General features: G+C 39.3%; 1 protein-coding gene across 3 annotated transcripts in view; it reads right to left on the reverse strand.

The window, feature by feature from the left end:
- The window catches only part of Zfat (zinc finger and AT-hook domain containing), a 204933-nt gene that overhangs the window by 120363 nt on the left and 70919 nt on the right, over positions 1-13651 (reverse strand). For all 3 annotated transcript variants that reach the window (XM_074069270.1, XM_074069271.1, XM_074069269.1), the window contains exons 4-5: positions 13017-13205; positions 11654-11804 (exon numbers count right to left, since the gene is read on the reverse strand). In XM_074069270.1, the coding sequence (XP_073925371.1) occupies positions 11654-11804; positions 13017-13205 (340 nt within the window). The remainder of the gene's footprint in view (positions 1-11653; positions 11805-13016; positions 13206-13651) is intronic.

Consider the following 13651-nt stretch of genomic DNA (forward strand, 5'->3'; position numbering starts at 1 on the left):
TGCTAGAGGAAATCATACCCAGATATGGGGTGCCCGAGGCAATTGGGTCAGATAACGGTCCGGCTTTTGTTAGTAAAGTCCTGCAGGGACTAGCCCAGACTATGGGGGCCAATTGGAAGCTACATTGTGAATATAACCCCCAGAGCTCAGGGCAAGTAGAAAGGATGAATAGGACACTAAAGGAGACTTTAGCCAAATTGGCCCTGGAGACTGGCGGTGATTGGGTGACGCTCCTTCCCTTGGCCATCTTCCGAGTCCGGAACTCCCCCTATGTCCATGGGCTAACTCCCTTTGAGATCCTGTATGGGGCTCCACCCCCCATCATTCAGAGGACCTTAAGCCCAGAACTAGGTGATCTGGCCCCAAATTACCTGACCATGTTGCAGGCTTTAGCTAAAGTGCAACAATGGATTTGGCCCTTAATTCAAGCATACCACGCTGTTAAGAGGGACCCGGCTCCGGAACATGGCATAGTCCCGGGTGACATGGTATGGGTTAAAAGGCATCAGTCCAAAACCCTAGAGCCTAGATGGAAAGGACCTTATGTTGTACTGTTTACTACCCCTACCGCCCTCAAGGTCGACGGGATTGCAGCATGGGTACACCATTCCCATGTAAGACGGGCTCACCCTCCGGAGAAAAAACAGGAAAATTGGTCCGCACGGAAGCATCCAACAAACCCACTCAAGCTCCGGCTGATACGGGATGCTCCGAAAAACGAGAACACTCCAGATGCTCCACAGCCCTCCTAGAATGGGATTATCACCTGGGTCCACTACACCCACATCAGACCGGCAGATCCGGTAGCTATGAAGAAAGGCTTCCTGCCAACAAGAAGGGTGTCCCACCACAAGGAAAATTTTTTCAAACTCAAACTTCATACTGGACCTCGGTAACTTTATTCCTTTTTCTAACCCTGTCCACCACTTGCTGGGGGCATACAAATCCACATCAACCTTTTAACCTGACCTGGATGATTGTAGATGTATCCACAGGAGACATTCTTAACCAGACCTCCAAGGTGACCCCTCCCAGCACCTGGTTCCCAGAATTATACTTTGACTTAAGGGCCTTATTCACTGGCAGGGGACAATGGGATTTGCGCCAAAGTTACTTCTATGTCTGCCCCGCTCCCCAACCCAACCACAGAAAAAAATGTGGAGGAATCGCAGACTATTATTGTAAGTCATGGGGTTGTGAGAGCTCAGGGGATATATGGTGGCCACCCCCCAAACAGGGGGACCTTATTCAATTAAGTAGAGTCTCTCAATCTGGCATTACATACCACCAACCTAGACCTATAAATAAGGGATGCCCAACTCCCCCCAATTGTAATCCCATTATGATAAATTTCACTGATTTAGGAAAAAAGGCAACGAATTGGGAATTGGGTAAATCCTGGGGAGTCAGACTCTACAAAACAAATCATCCAGGAGCCCTTTTTACTTTGCGGCGTGTGCAACAACCAGTCTCTACTCTAACAATAGGCCCTAATAAGGTACTTAGGCCACCCTATGTAAAGCCACCTCCCCGACCTTCCACAGCTCATCACCTTCCCTCAACCATAGCCCGGGCTAATGTTACAACTCCAAGACCATCAGAAACCAGCCCTCCCCTGGTGAGGCCCAGTCTCATGACCGCATCTAAAGACCCCCTCTGGGAGCTAGTGGGTGCTGCCTTCCTGACGTTAAACCACACCAACCCTAACATGACTAACTCCTGTTGGTTATGTTATGATGTGAGGCCCCCATTCTATGAGGCAATAGGGCTAAACACCACTCACGATACCTCATCTGAGGAAAACCCTACTCAATGTTCCTGGGGAGACCGTAAGAGAGGTCTGACCATACAGCAGGTAAGCGGCCAAGGAACCTGCTTAGGAAAAGTGCCAAAGAACAGACGGGACTTATGTACTGTTATTAACGCCAGTTCTACCTGGGAAAATGCTATTAAATGGGTAATTCCAAAGGACAATGGGTGGTGGCTATGCTCGCGGTCTGGACTCACCCCGTGCCTATCAACTAAGGTGTTTAACAGCTCTAAAGAATTCTGTGTTATAGTGACTGTGCTGCCCCGCATCCTCTATCATTCGGAAGAGAGTCTATATTCATACTGGAATACAAAAATGGTTGAAAAAAGGAAAAAGAGAGAACCTATCTCCACAGTAACTATTGCTACCCTACTCAGCCTAGGGTTAGCGGGAGCAGGAACCGGCATAGCTTCTTTGGCCACCCAGCAGAAAGGGATGTCTTCGCTGCGTGCAGCCATAGACGAAGATATAGAGAGAATAGAAACCTCCATTAGCCACCTAGAAAAATCCCTCACTTCCCTGTCTGAGGTAGTACTTCAAAACCGACGAGGTCTGGACTTGTTGTTCCTCCAAAAGGGGGGACTATGTGTTGCTCTAGGGGAAGAATGTTGTTTTTACGCTGACCATACCGGAGTTGTTTGTGACTCCATGTCTAAACTTCGAAAGAGCCTGGAACAAAGAAAACGAGAAAGAGAGGCCGGGGAAAGCTGGTTCGAGTCTTGGTTTAACCAGTCCCCATGGTTGGCTACCCTTTTATCTGCATTGGCAGGGCCAATAATAATCATCCTATTACTTGTTACCATAGGACCCTGGATTCTAAACCGACTTATGACTTTTGTCAAAAGTCGAATTAATACTATCCAACTTCTGGTCCTCCGCCAACAATATCAGGCTCTTCATCCCCTTGAGAATGATTCCTCAATTTAGGCCGTAAGAAAAGGGGGGAATGAAAGGAATAGGAGGTCTCAGCGGGCCCCAACCCCCTTGTTGGAGAAACCAGTACCAAACATCCCATGTAGATAAGATAAGCAATGCGGCAGGGCTCAGTTAGGGCATATAGAATGTGGGGAATGTGAGCGGGGGGTACATGCAAGATGTGAAGTACGTGCAAGATGTGAGGTATGCGCAAGATGTGCTCTGCCTGCTTGCCCAATGTTGATAACGAAAATATGCATGCCACCGCGGTCTATATAAGATTTCCCCTAAAGAGGCTCAGGGTCGTGTTTTCCTAACCGGTCCTGCGTGTCCGTGTGGGAGCTCGACCCTGGCTAGCCAGCCCAATAAACTCTGCTTTGTTGATTGCATTCACGCCTGGCTCTCTGTCTCTCGGGGGAATAGGATTCCGGGTCCTAACACTAGAAACAAAGGGAAACCATTGGCAATCGGCATTTCTTTGTCTTTCAGCTGAGAAAAACATCAGACCTCTACTGATCAGTTTCCTGACAGACATCAGCAGGGACTTATCACAGCTATCACACCTGAGGAGGGTATGGAGAAATGCAGTCCTCCACTACAGGATTGATCAATTTTAAGCACTCATATCCTTTATGCAACAATTTCACTTTTAGTGATTTTCCCACAGGAAGTCTTGAAGAAGTATGGGAAGATGGATGTTCAAAAACATTCACAGGGGACAACAGGATGGCAACAAGAGTACCACTTCTGGTCGTTACTCCTCATGGATACATCTCAAAAACAGCAATTCTCTCACCTAACTCCTTGCTCTGCAGAACTGCTAAAATAGTAAGCACTGGCAGCAAAGTAGTTTTGAGTCCATCAACAGTACATAAGAGAACAGTGCATAAGAGCAGTGGTTACAACAGACAAAGCAGAACAAAAGGACTGTGAATTGTCTGGTCAGCATGCCCCATAGGCATGCACAGAAGCCCTGGTGCATCCAATGCTCTGAATGTTAATTTGTGGAGAACCCAGCAGGAAAAATAGCAGGAAATGAGCACACCTACATAGAACCCCCTGCCAGGGTAAAAGAGCTCTACAGTTGGCCTGGAAAGGACTACTAGCTACAGTGAAGAAACTGAAGCAGCATATACAGAACGACACTTCAGCAGTTTCCAACCAACATGGGAAATTACACCACAGGTCCATATAGCTGACTATGAATTCTTGGGGACTTGTGGGAAGAAACTACAAGTTTAATAGGAATTGCAATACTGGAGGGCTGAAGAATCAAACCTTGGAGGCCTTCACTGGAGATTGTATTCAAATTTTCAAATTCCCACCCCTAGGATAGAAGCACTACCAGACTACATTCTAGAGTGGAATCTTGAGTTAGACTGCCATCTACTGGCTTAAAGAACTCAGACTCTGAAGAGGAAAAATGGATAGATAGATAGACAGACAGACAAACAGACATATACACACATATATACACGCTTAGAAAAGCAACTGAAAATTTTGATTAAAAAAATAAGTTTGTGTTTGTCACTGATGGGATTTGATTGCTTGTTTGTATTGATTTGTTTTATGTATCTGATTAGGATAACTTTATATTCTTTCTCTCATTTTCTTTTTCTTTCTCTTTTCCTTCCTATAGTCATTGTATATGAACCATGACACATGCCTTTCAGTATTCAATATTACCATATTCTCTCTATCCTTTCCCTATCACCCACCCCCATTTACACTTTCCTTCAGTCTCCAATTAGAACCATTCATATTTTGCCTCTATCTCTCCATCCATAATCCTTTTTTATGACCTATACCTTTAGCAGATTAATTAGATTGCCAAGATCTTCTTTTGTTCCCAATTTTTGTTGTTTAATTTTCTCCACATCTCTTCCTTCTCTTTCCCAATATAACATTAACTAGATCTTTCCTACCTACCTCACCCCACCTCATTAGTCCCTATTAGCAAACTAAGCTACCAGTTCCTACCTTATAAAACCCTTCATCCTGCATTATTCATTAGCATTACCCCACCTATCTCATTTACATTAATACCCTTATCAAATTAAGTCTTTCCTAGATCATGAAGATTCTTTTTTGCTCCTATATTCCTCTAAATATACTGGAGCAGAAACAATGATTGGATTTCATTAGGGTTTAGTGTAATATAAAGATTGTGATTTATCGTCTGTGATAGCTCCAGCAACTAAGCTTCCTCTTCTTGGGTAGAGTAGGGAGCTATACCCAGTGTCTCAAACACTGAAGTCAAATGTTTGACCACTGAGCCACACACTACCAGGCTAGTGACAAGAAAATACGCCAAAACCCAGTTACTACACAGTCTAACATAGTCTATAAAAAATTCCTAATGAAAAGAACATAAGGATTGAAACTCAACAGAAAACTCAGCCCCCGAAGTGTAAATTCCAGCACCAAAAAACAAATTTCATGAAAATAACAAAACAAATGTGTCCTCTGAAAGTCAACAACTTCATAGTAAAGGACTTAAGTGATAGTGAAGATTAAGAAATCTCAATCAACGAATTCAAAAAAACACAAGGACAAGAATGATCAATGACATTACAGAGGAGACGTAAAAGCAACTGAATGAATTCAAAGAGAATACAAATAACTAACTGAACTCAAAGAGAATTCAAACAAATAGCTAAATAAAATAAAACAATGAAAGAGGAATTCAGTAAATATTTAGAAATACTGAAAAAAGTAAAATCAAAATCTTAAAAATGAAAATAACCCAAATAAAAAACCTCAATCAAGAGTTTTGCTAACAGAGTGAAGTAGGTTAAAAATAGAGTATTAGGAATAGAAAACAAAGTACAGGAATTAGATCAATCAAAGACGATGAAAAATATTAAGAAAGCATAAATAGAACATGCAAGACCTTTGGAACACCATCAAAAGACCAAACCTATGAATCAGAGGTGTAGAAGAAGAAGAAGAGATGCAAAGTAAAGGCACAGGTAACTTATTTAATAACATACTAGCAGAAAACATCCCTTCCTGAGCAAGGGAAAGACATCTGGGTATAGGAGATTTTTCAAAAAACCAAACAGGCAGTATCCAAAAGGAAACACCCCCAGAGATATTATACTTAAAATATTAAATACACAGAACAAGGAAAGAATATTGAAATCTGCAAAAGAGAAGCAACAAGTCACATATAAAGGCAAACACATAAGAATAACAACAGATTTCTCAACTCAAGCACTAAAAGCAAAAAGAGCATGGAATGATATATTTCAAGCCCTGAAAGAAAATAACTGTCAACTTAAACTAAACTCAGTAAAATTATCCTTCACAGGTGAAGGATAAATGAAAACCTTCCCACACTAAGGAAAAACTAAAGAAATTCATGATCACCAAACCAGCACTGAAGAAAATACTTCTCTGCTACACAGAGAAGAAGACATAAGCAGGAAAATGCATGAAAGAATAAAGCCCACTGGCCAAGTAGATCAGCACACAAGAAATATGGAAAAAGTAAGTACTAGAAAAACAACAAGATGACAGAAAATACAGCATACTTTTCAATATTAATAATAAATGTGAATGGTCTCAATTCCCCAATCAAAAGACATAGAATGAAGAGTCAGATTAAAAAAGCAAGACCCAACCATTTTATGCTTACAAGAAAAGAATCTCAATGACAAAGACAAACTTTGGCTGAAGGTGAAAGGGTAGAAAAGATCTTCTAAGCAAATGGATCCAGAAAACAGGCAGGAGGAGATTTTAGACCCAAATTAGTCAGAAGAGACAATGAAGTTTACTGCATGTTAACAAAGGAAACAACCTACCAAAACAGAAAAACAATTCTTATGGGCCAAACATCGGTGTAACCAACTAAAATAAAAAAAAAACAACAACAAAAGAAAAAACCACTAAGCTGGGCACCAGTGGCTCACACCTGTAATCCTAGCTACTCAAAGAGGCAAAGATCAGGAGGATCATGTTTCAATGCTAGCCCTGGCAAATAGTTCAGGAGATCTTATCTCAAAAAAAACAAAAAAAAAGTCACAAAAAGGGCTGATGGAGTGGCTCAAGATACAGGCCCTGAGTTCAAACCTTAGTACTGAAAAAAAAAAAAAAAGTTCAGGAGACCTTATCTTAGAAAAAAAAAAAAAAATCACAAAAAAGGGCTGATGGTGTGACTCAAGATATAGGCCCTGAATTCAAACCCCAGTATCACAAAAAAAAAAAAAAACCAGAAACACTACTGGACTTAAAAAGCACAGATAGGCTCCAACACAAAAATAGTGGGAGGGCAATAATTAGGTCATCCACATAAGAAATTAACAAAGAAACCTCAGAAATAATTTGCTTGATAGAGCAAAAGGAAATAACAGACATCTACAGGGTATTTCATCCAGCAACTGTACAATATGCATTATTGTCTTGGAACTTTCTCCAAAATAGATCATATTTTGAAATACAAAACAAATCTTACCAAACGTAAAGAAGTTGAAAAAATACCCTGTATTCTATCAGATCATAATGAATAAAACTAGAATTCAACAGCAAAAGAAACTACAGAAAATATTCATACACATAAAGACTAAACAGCACATTGTTGAATGATCAGTGAGTCACTGAATAAAGTGTAAAAATTGTAAAATTGCAACAATCTAATAAAAATGAAAACAAAACCTATAAGAATTTTTGAGATGTAGCAAAGGAGTGATGAGAGGAAAGTTTATATCTTTGAGCATCTACATCAAACAAAGCAGAGATCGCAAATAAATAATATAATAATGTACCTTAAGCTCTTAGAAAAACAAGAACAAGCCAAACCAAGAACTAGCAGATGGAGAGAAATAATAAAAATTGGGACAGAAATTAATGAAACAGAGTCCAAAAGACAATGAAACAAAAAGTGGGTTCTTTGAAAAAATAAATAAGATTGATAAACCCTTAGCCAATCTGAGCAGAATGAGAAAGGAAAAGACCAAATTAAGAGATGAAAAAGTGAATATCACAACTAATACCAATGAAATTCAGGGGATCATGAGGGAATACTTAGAAAACCTGTATTCAAATAAACTGGAAAATTTAGAAGAAATGGATAAATTTCTAGATGCATTTGACCTACCAATATTGAATCAAGAGGATATAAACCACCTAAATAGATTTGTAACAAGCAATGACACTGAAGCAGTAATAGTCTCAAACAACGAACCCAGGACTAGATGGACTTATTGCCAAAGTCTGCCAAACCTTAAAAGAAGAACTAAACCAATACTCCTGAAACTTTTCCAAGAAATAGAAAGGAAAAGTCTTGCAACCTGTGCAAGGAATGTACTTCAACATAATAAAGGCTATATATGACAAACCTATAGCCAACATCATTCTAAATGGGGAGAAACCAAAAATATTTCCTCTAAAGTCAGAAATGACACAAGGGTGTCCACTCTCCTCACCCTTATTCAATACAATAATGGAATTCCTTGCCAGATCAGTAAGACAGGAGAATGAAATAAAAGAGATTCAAGTAGAGGAGGAAGAAGTCAAATCGTCACTATTTGTAGGTGACATGATCATACCCAAAAAACTTAAAAAACTCCACCAAAAAAACTGTTAGAGCTCATAAACACGTTCAGCAAACTATCAGGATAAAAAATCATATACAAAAATCAATAACTTTTCTCTTTTTTTGTATGTGGTACTGGGGATTGAACTCAGAACCTCATACTTGCTAGACAGGCACTTTACCATTTGAGCCACACACCCAGTCCAGTAGCTTTTCTATACATCAACAATGAAAAGACTGACAAGGAAATCAGGAAAACAATACCATTCACAATAGCCTCAACAACAACAAAAAAATGCCTAGGAATAAATTTAACAAAGGAAGTGAAAGACCACAACAAAAACTATAAGTCACTGAAGAAAGAAATCAAAGAAGACATCAAAGAAGATGGAAAGATCGCTCATGCTCATGGATCCGGAGAATCAATTTTATGAAAATGTCCATACTACCAAAAGCAATCTATTTGTTCAATGCACTTCCCAGCAAAATTCCAATGACATTCCTTGCAGAAATAGAAAAGTCAATCCTAAGGTGCATATGGAAGCACAAAAGACAAAGCAATCCTGGAGGTACCACACTCAATACCTGACTTTAAACTACACCACAGAGCCATAGCAATAAAGACAGCATGACGCTTGCACAGAAACAGACACAAAGACCACTGGAAGAGAACAGAAGACCCAGATGTAAATCCATGCAACTATAGCCATTTGATTTTTGACAAAGGAACCCAAAATGTATGATGGAGAAAAGACAGCCCCTTCAACAAATGGTACTGGGAAAACTGGATATCCACATGCAGAAGACTAAAACTAGATTGCAGTCTCGCACCCTGTACACATATCAATCCAAAGTAGATCAAAGATCTTTACATAAGTCCTAAAACTTCGAAACTACAGTAGGAAAGAACAGGGAAAACATATAGGCACAGGCAATATGTTCCTGAATAGAACTTTAATAGCTCAGCAAATAAAAGAAAATATTAATAAATGGGACTGCATCAAACTAAAAAGCTTCAGTACAGCAAAGAAAACAGCAACTGCACTACAGAATGGAAGAAAATCTTTACAAGCAGTACATCTGACAAGCAATTAATAACCAGAATACACAGAACTCAAAAAACTAAACTCCTAAAGAATCAATAACCCAACTAATAAATGGGCAAATGAACTGAACAGACAATTCTCAAAAGAAGAACTACAAATGGCAAATAAATACATGAAGAAATGTTCAACATCCCTGGCCATAAAGGAATGCAAATCAAAACTACACTGAGATTTCACCTTACTTTAGTCAAAATGACTACCATGAAGAACATAAACAACAACAAATACTGGCAAGAATGCAAGGGAAAAGGAACACTTATACATTGTCAGTGAGAATGTAAATTATAGCAACCACTACAGAAAGCCATATGGAGATTCCTCAAAAAACTAAAAACACAACTACCACAAGACTCAGCAATACCACTTCTGGTATCCAAAGGGATGTAAGTCAGGATACAGTGAAAAGACATGCACACCCACTTTTAGGGCAGCACTATTCAAAATGCTAAGCTATGGAAATGGCCTGGTTGCCCAAAAACTGATGAGTGGATTAAGAATATGTGGTATATACACATAATGCAGTATTATTCAGCCATAAAGAAGAATGAAATTATGTCATTTGCAGTAATTGGATGGAAATGGAAATCATGTTATATGAAGTAAACCAGGTTCAGAAAGACAAAGTTTGCATGTTTTCTCTCATAAGACAGACCTAAAAGATAAATGCATACATAATATATATTACATATGTGATATATAATCTGTCATATATTATGTGTATGTGATATATGATATTGAATGTATTACTCTGACATGTAATATATTGCATATATCATACAATTATACATTATATGTGATATTTTATATATTATGTATGCTATATGCTATATTATATATTATTTAATATTTATTATATTGTAATATATGTGATGTTATAGTATATTATATGTAATATGTTATATTATAAAAATATTATATATATTAATGTATGTTACATATAATATATTAGAGAGAGAGAGAGAGGCAAGAGGGCATGTTTGTATCAGTGGGACTGTTTGGGGGACTAGAGGGAGGTGGGAAAGGAAGAGAATGATAGTGAATAATACTGAAATACATTGCATCTGAGTTTGAAGATGGCTTAATAAAATGCACTACAAGTTACTGAACAGTAGGAGGCTGGGAAGATAGGGAAAGAAAGAGTAATAGAGGTACCTAATCTGATTAAAGTACATATATTCATTTGGGAAATACCATGGAAAACCCCTCTGAACAATGAATATATACTTTGAATAATGAAGGACAGGAAGGTAAAACAGGTCCTGTTAGGGAATAGGTACCAGTGGGAGGGGGAAGATGAATGGAGAGAATGAAGGAAATTTAATATGATCAACATAGTTTATAGACTTGTATGAAAATAGAATAATGAAATCTGCTGAAATTGTTCTAAGAAGGGGGAAGGGGGATTGAACCTAATCAAGGTACATTGTAAGCAATTATGGAAATGTCACAATGAAACCCCCCTGTGCAACTAATTTATGCTAATAAAAATGTTTTGAAAACATTAATCACTGCATTGCCTGTCACAGCATAAACTTGCAAAGCTACTAGACTCATAAAATAACAAACACAAATGATTTTAATATGCCTTAAATATGAAAGATTTTCAAGGGGCAATAAATTTAAAAAACTGAAAACCATACATTTGGTATTTTGTGTTTGTTTGAAAAAAAGTAACAGAAGTATTTTAGTATATCATGAAAAAATTATGAAATAAGTATCAACAGTAATTAAATCTAGAAAGAGGAGTTAGGTTTACAGTAAGTCTCAACATATGGGATGTTTAACTTCCTACAACATGCATATGTTATTTTTGAAAGAGAAGGAGAAGGGAGAGAAAGACATTCTACCACTTAAGCCATACCTCTAGTCCATTTTCTTCTGGTTATTTCTGGAGATGGGGCCTCATGAACTAGTTTCCCAGGTTGGTCTAAAACCTTGATCCTCCTGATCTCAGCCTCCTTTTTTCTTATAATGTAATCAGGCCGTATTTACACCTCTTTTTATAAAAGTTAAATATATGTTTGCTTAATATAAAATGCTCCACCTTTATAAAGCCGAGTGGGGCCAAATCCAAAAGCATTTCTACTGCCTCATGTCTCAGAGGGCAGTGCAACACTGAGGGCATTAATGGAGGAGCTTTCTTCCATTAACTCATGAGTCAATATCCTGTACAAGTAAGTGTTCAAACAGAGTCCAGACAAACAAATGTGCTCGTCCTTCTTGTGCCCTGTGGAGGTCACTTGCAGTTAGCCTCTGGCATGAATTACATATAACAAAACAACTCACCTGCTTGACTTCATGGGTTGCTCATACGGAGTCTGCTGAATAGCATATTCTTGATACCCTCTCCGTGGCACCAGGTCTGCCGCAGTGGTTGTGGGATTTGCTGCTCCAGTTTCAGGGGGCCCAGCTTCCACTGGAATGATTTTGGTAGCACCTGATATTGACACACAATACATTGTTTACTGAGAGGCACTGGCAGTGGCTGTGACCCTATGCCAGCAGAGGCATTGCTGTAGGATATAATTCCCATCCAACACAATAGTTTTCCTTCAGCTCAGACATTTAAACGTGTGTGTGTGTGTGTGTGTGTGTGTGTACAGGCACACATGTGTGTGCATGTCAGTGTTTTAAAGAAAGTTTTCAAATCCAGAAACATCTTGTTTCTGGAATAGCAGATGGAATTAATTATATTTCTACCCTCACTTACAGAAATTTCAGAATATCACCACTATTTTTTGAGAAAAATTAAGTAAACTTTCTCTAGTGACCACTGAGAATAGGAAACTCCTTTGGGATTTTCATTCTTTATGAAATATTGCTCTGAAGTAGACTAGGGAAAATAAAGTGACTTCCCACAAATTTCTTCCAGTTGCCTAATTTTATGTAGTTTATTCTCTGCTGATTGTCTTACTCTACAGTGAAGTACAAAAGGAGAAATTTATTGAGAGCTTTTACCATAAGTAGTTACTATTGGCATTGAAAATAAATGTTTAAAAGGCAGTAATAGTTTTTAGAATCCTAAACTTGATCTTTTCATTTTATCTGATAACTACTACCCCAAATGAATAGAAAAACCATTATTATACTTTCAAATATACTATTAAAAACTGCTTTTATTCTAAACTGTCCTAACTTAGAAGAGATTTTATTAAAAGGTGGAATAACTATACTATGGAAAAGGGAAGATGGAAATTTTGAGTATTATAAAGTATTAAGTGGACCCCACTACAAGTACAAGAAGTTGGGCAGAGTTTTTGTGGATCTGGCAAGCATTGGCTTCTTTGTGGGCTGAGTGGGCACCTCCCCTAGAGGAGGCCACCTCTGGGCAGCATGAGAGACACTGAGCAGAGGGCACAGAATGGACTGCTCTGAGCAGCTATCCAATAACAGCAATGCAGGCTGAGGCCACAGGGGTGGCAGCAGCCCTGCACAGCTCCCCCTGCACATCATCCACAGCAGCCCATGGGGTGAGAAGGTCTGTCACCTCCCAACATCATGGGTGACTAAGTGAGAACTCCATCAGAAAACCAGTCACAACCACACATTCCACCCAGAACTCTGACTCAGACATCCCTGTCAGGCTGCCCTGAGGACTTCTGGACCAAAGGCTCTCATTTTATCACCACCCCACATACACTGTGGTCACCTGGAATAGCTTCATGAGCAGTTAGAACCACACTGATGATGGGTTTCTTCATGCCAGAAGACTGTCCCACCTCCTTTCCCAAGCAAATCTTCTGGACTTTCTCTGTTTTCGGGGCCCGAGGTCTTTTCGGAGCCTTTTCTCGATCATCTTCCTTGTACTTCTTTTCCAGTTCAAGGTCGGACTCATTACCTAGGGAGCAAATGCCAAGATGTATAAACCATCCTTTGATAGCATGACAGAGCTGGTGAATGAACCTATAAGAAGGGAGGTAAGTCTATCCTTGGCCCACGATGCCACACAGGCCACTGTGTCATCTTGGGCACCATTGCTGGCTCTTCAGTCACTCAATGCACCACTAGGCACTGGGAACACACTGTTGGGAAAAGCTGACACAGTCCCTACTCGTTTCATGAAGCCTGAAGAGTTCAGCATCATGAATAAAACACTGCAGGAAGATCTAAGGTCTATGAGACTCAGATTCCAAGAAACCATTTACTAGTAAACATAACACTTCTCAGGTACCTTCCCTGTTTCAGGCATGATGGCTATAAACAGTAAAAGGGACATTTCATATCCTCAAAGCCTTGCAGTCAAGAGGGAGAGACAGAAATGCAAGCAAACAGATGTCAAAAGAG

Source organism: Castor canadensis, chromosome 3, assembly GCF_047511655.1.
Source record: "Castor canadensis chromosome 3, mCasCan1.hap1v2, whole genome shotgun sequence".
NCBI classification, from domain to species: domain Eukaryota; kingdom Metazoa; phylum Chordata; class Mammalia; order Rodentia; family Castoridae; genus Castor; species Castor canadensis.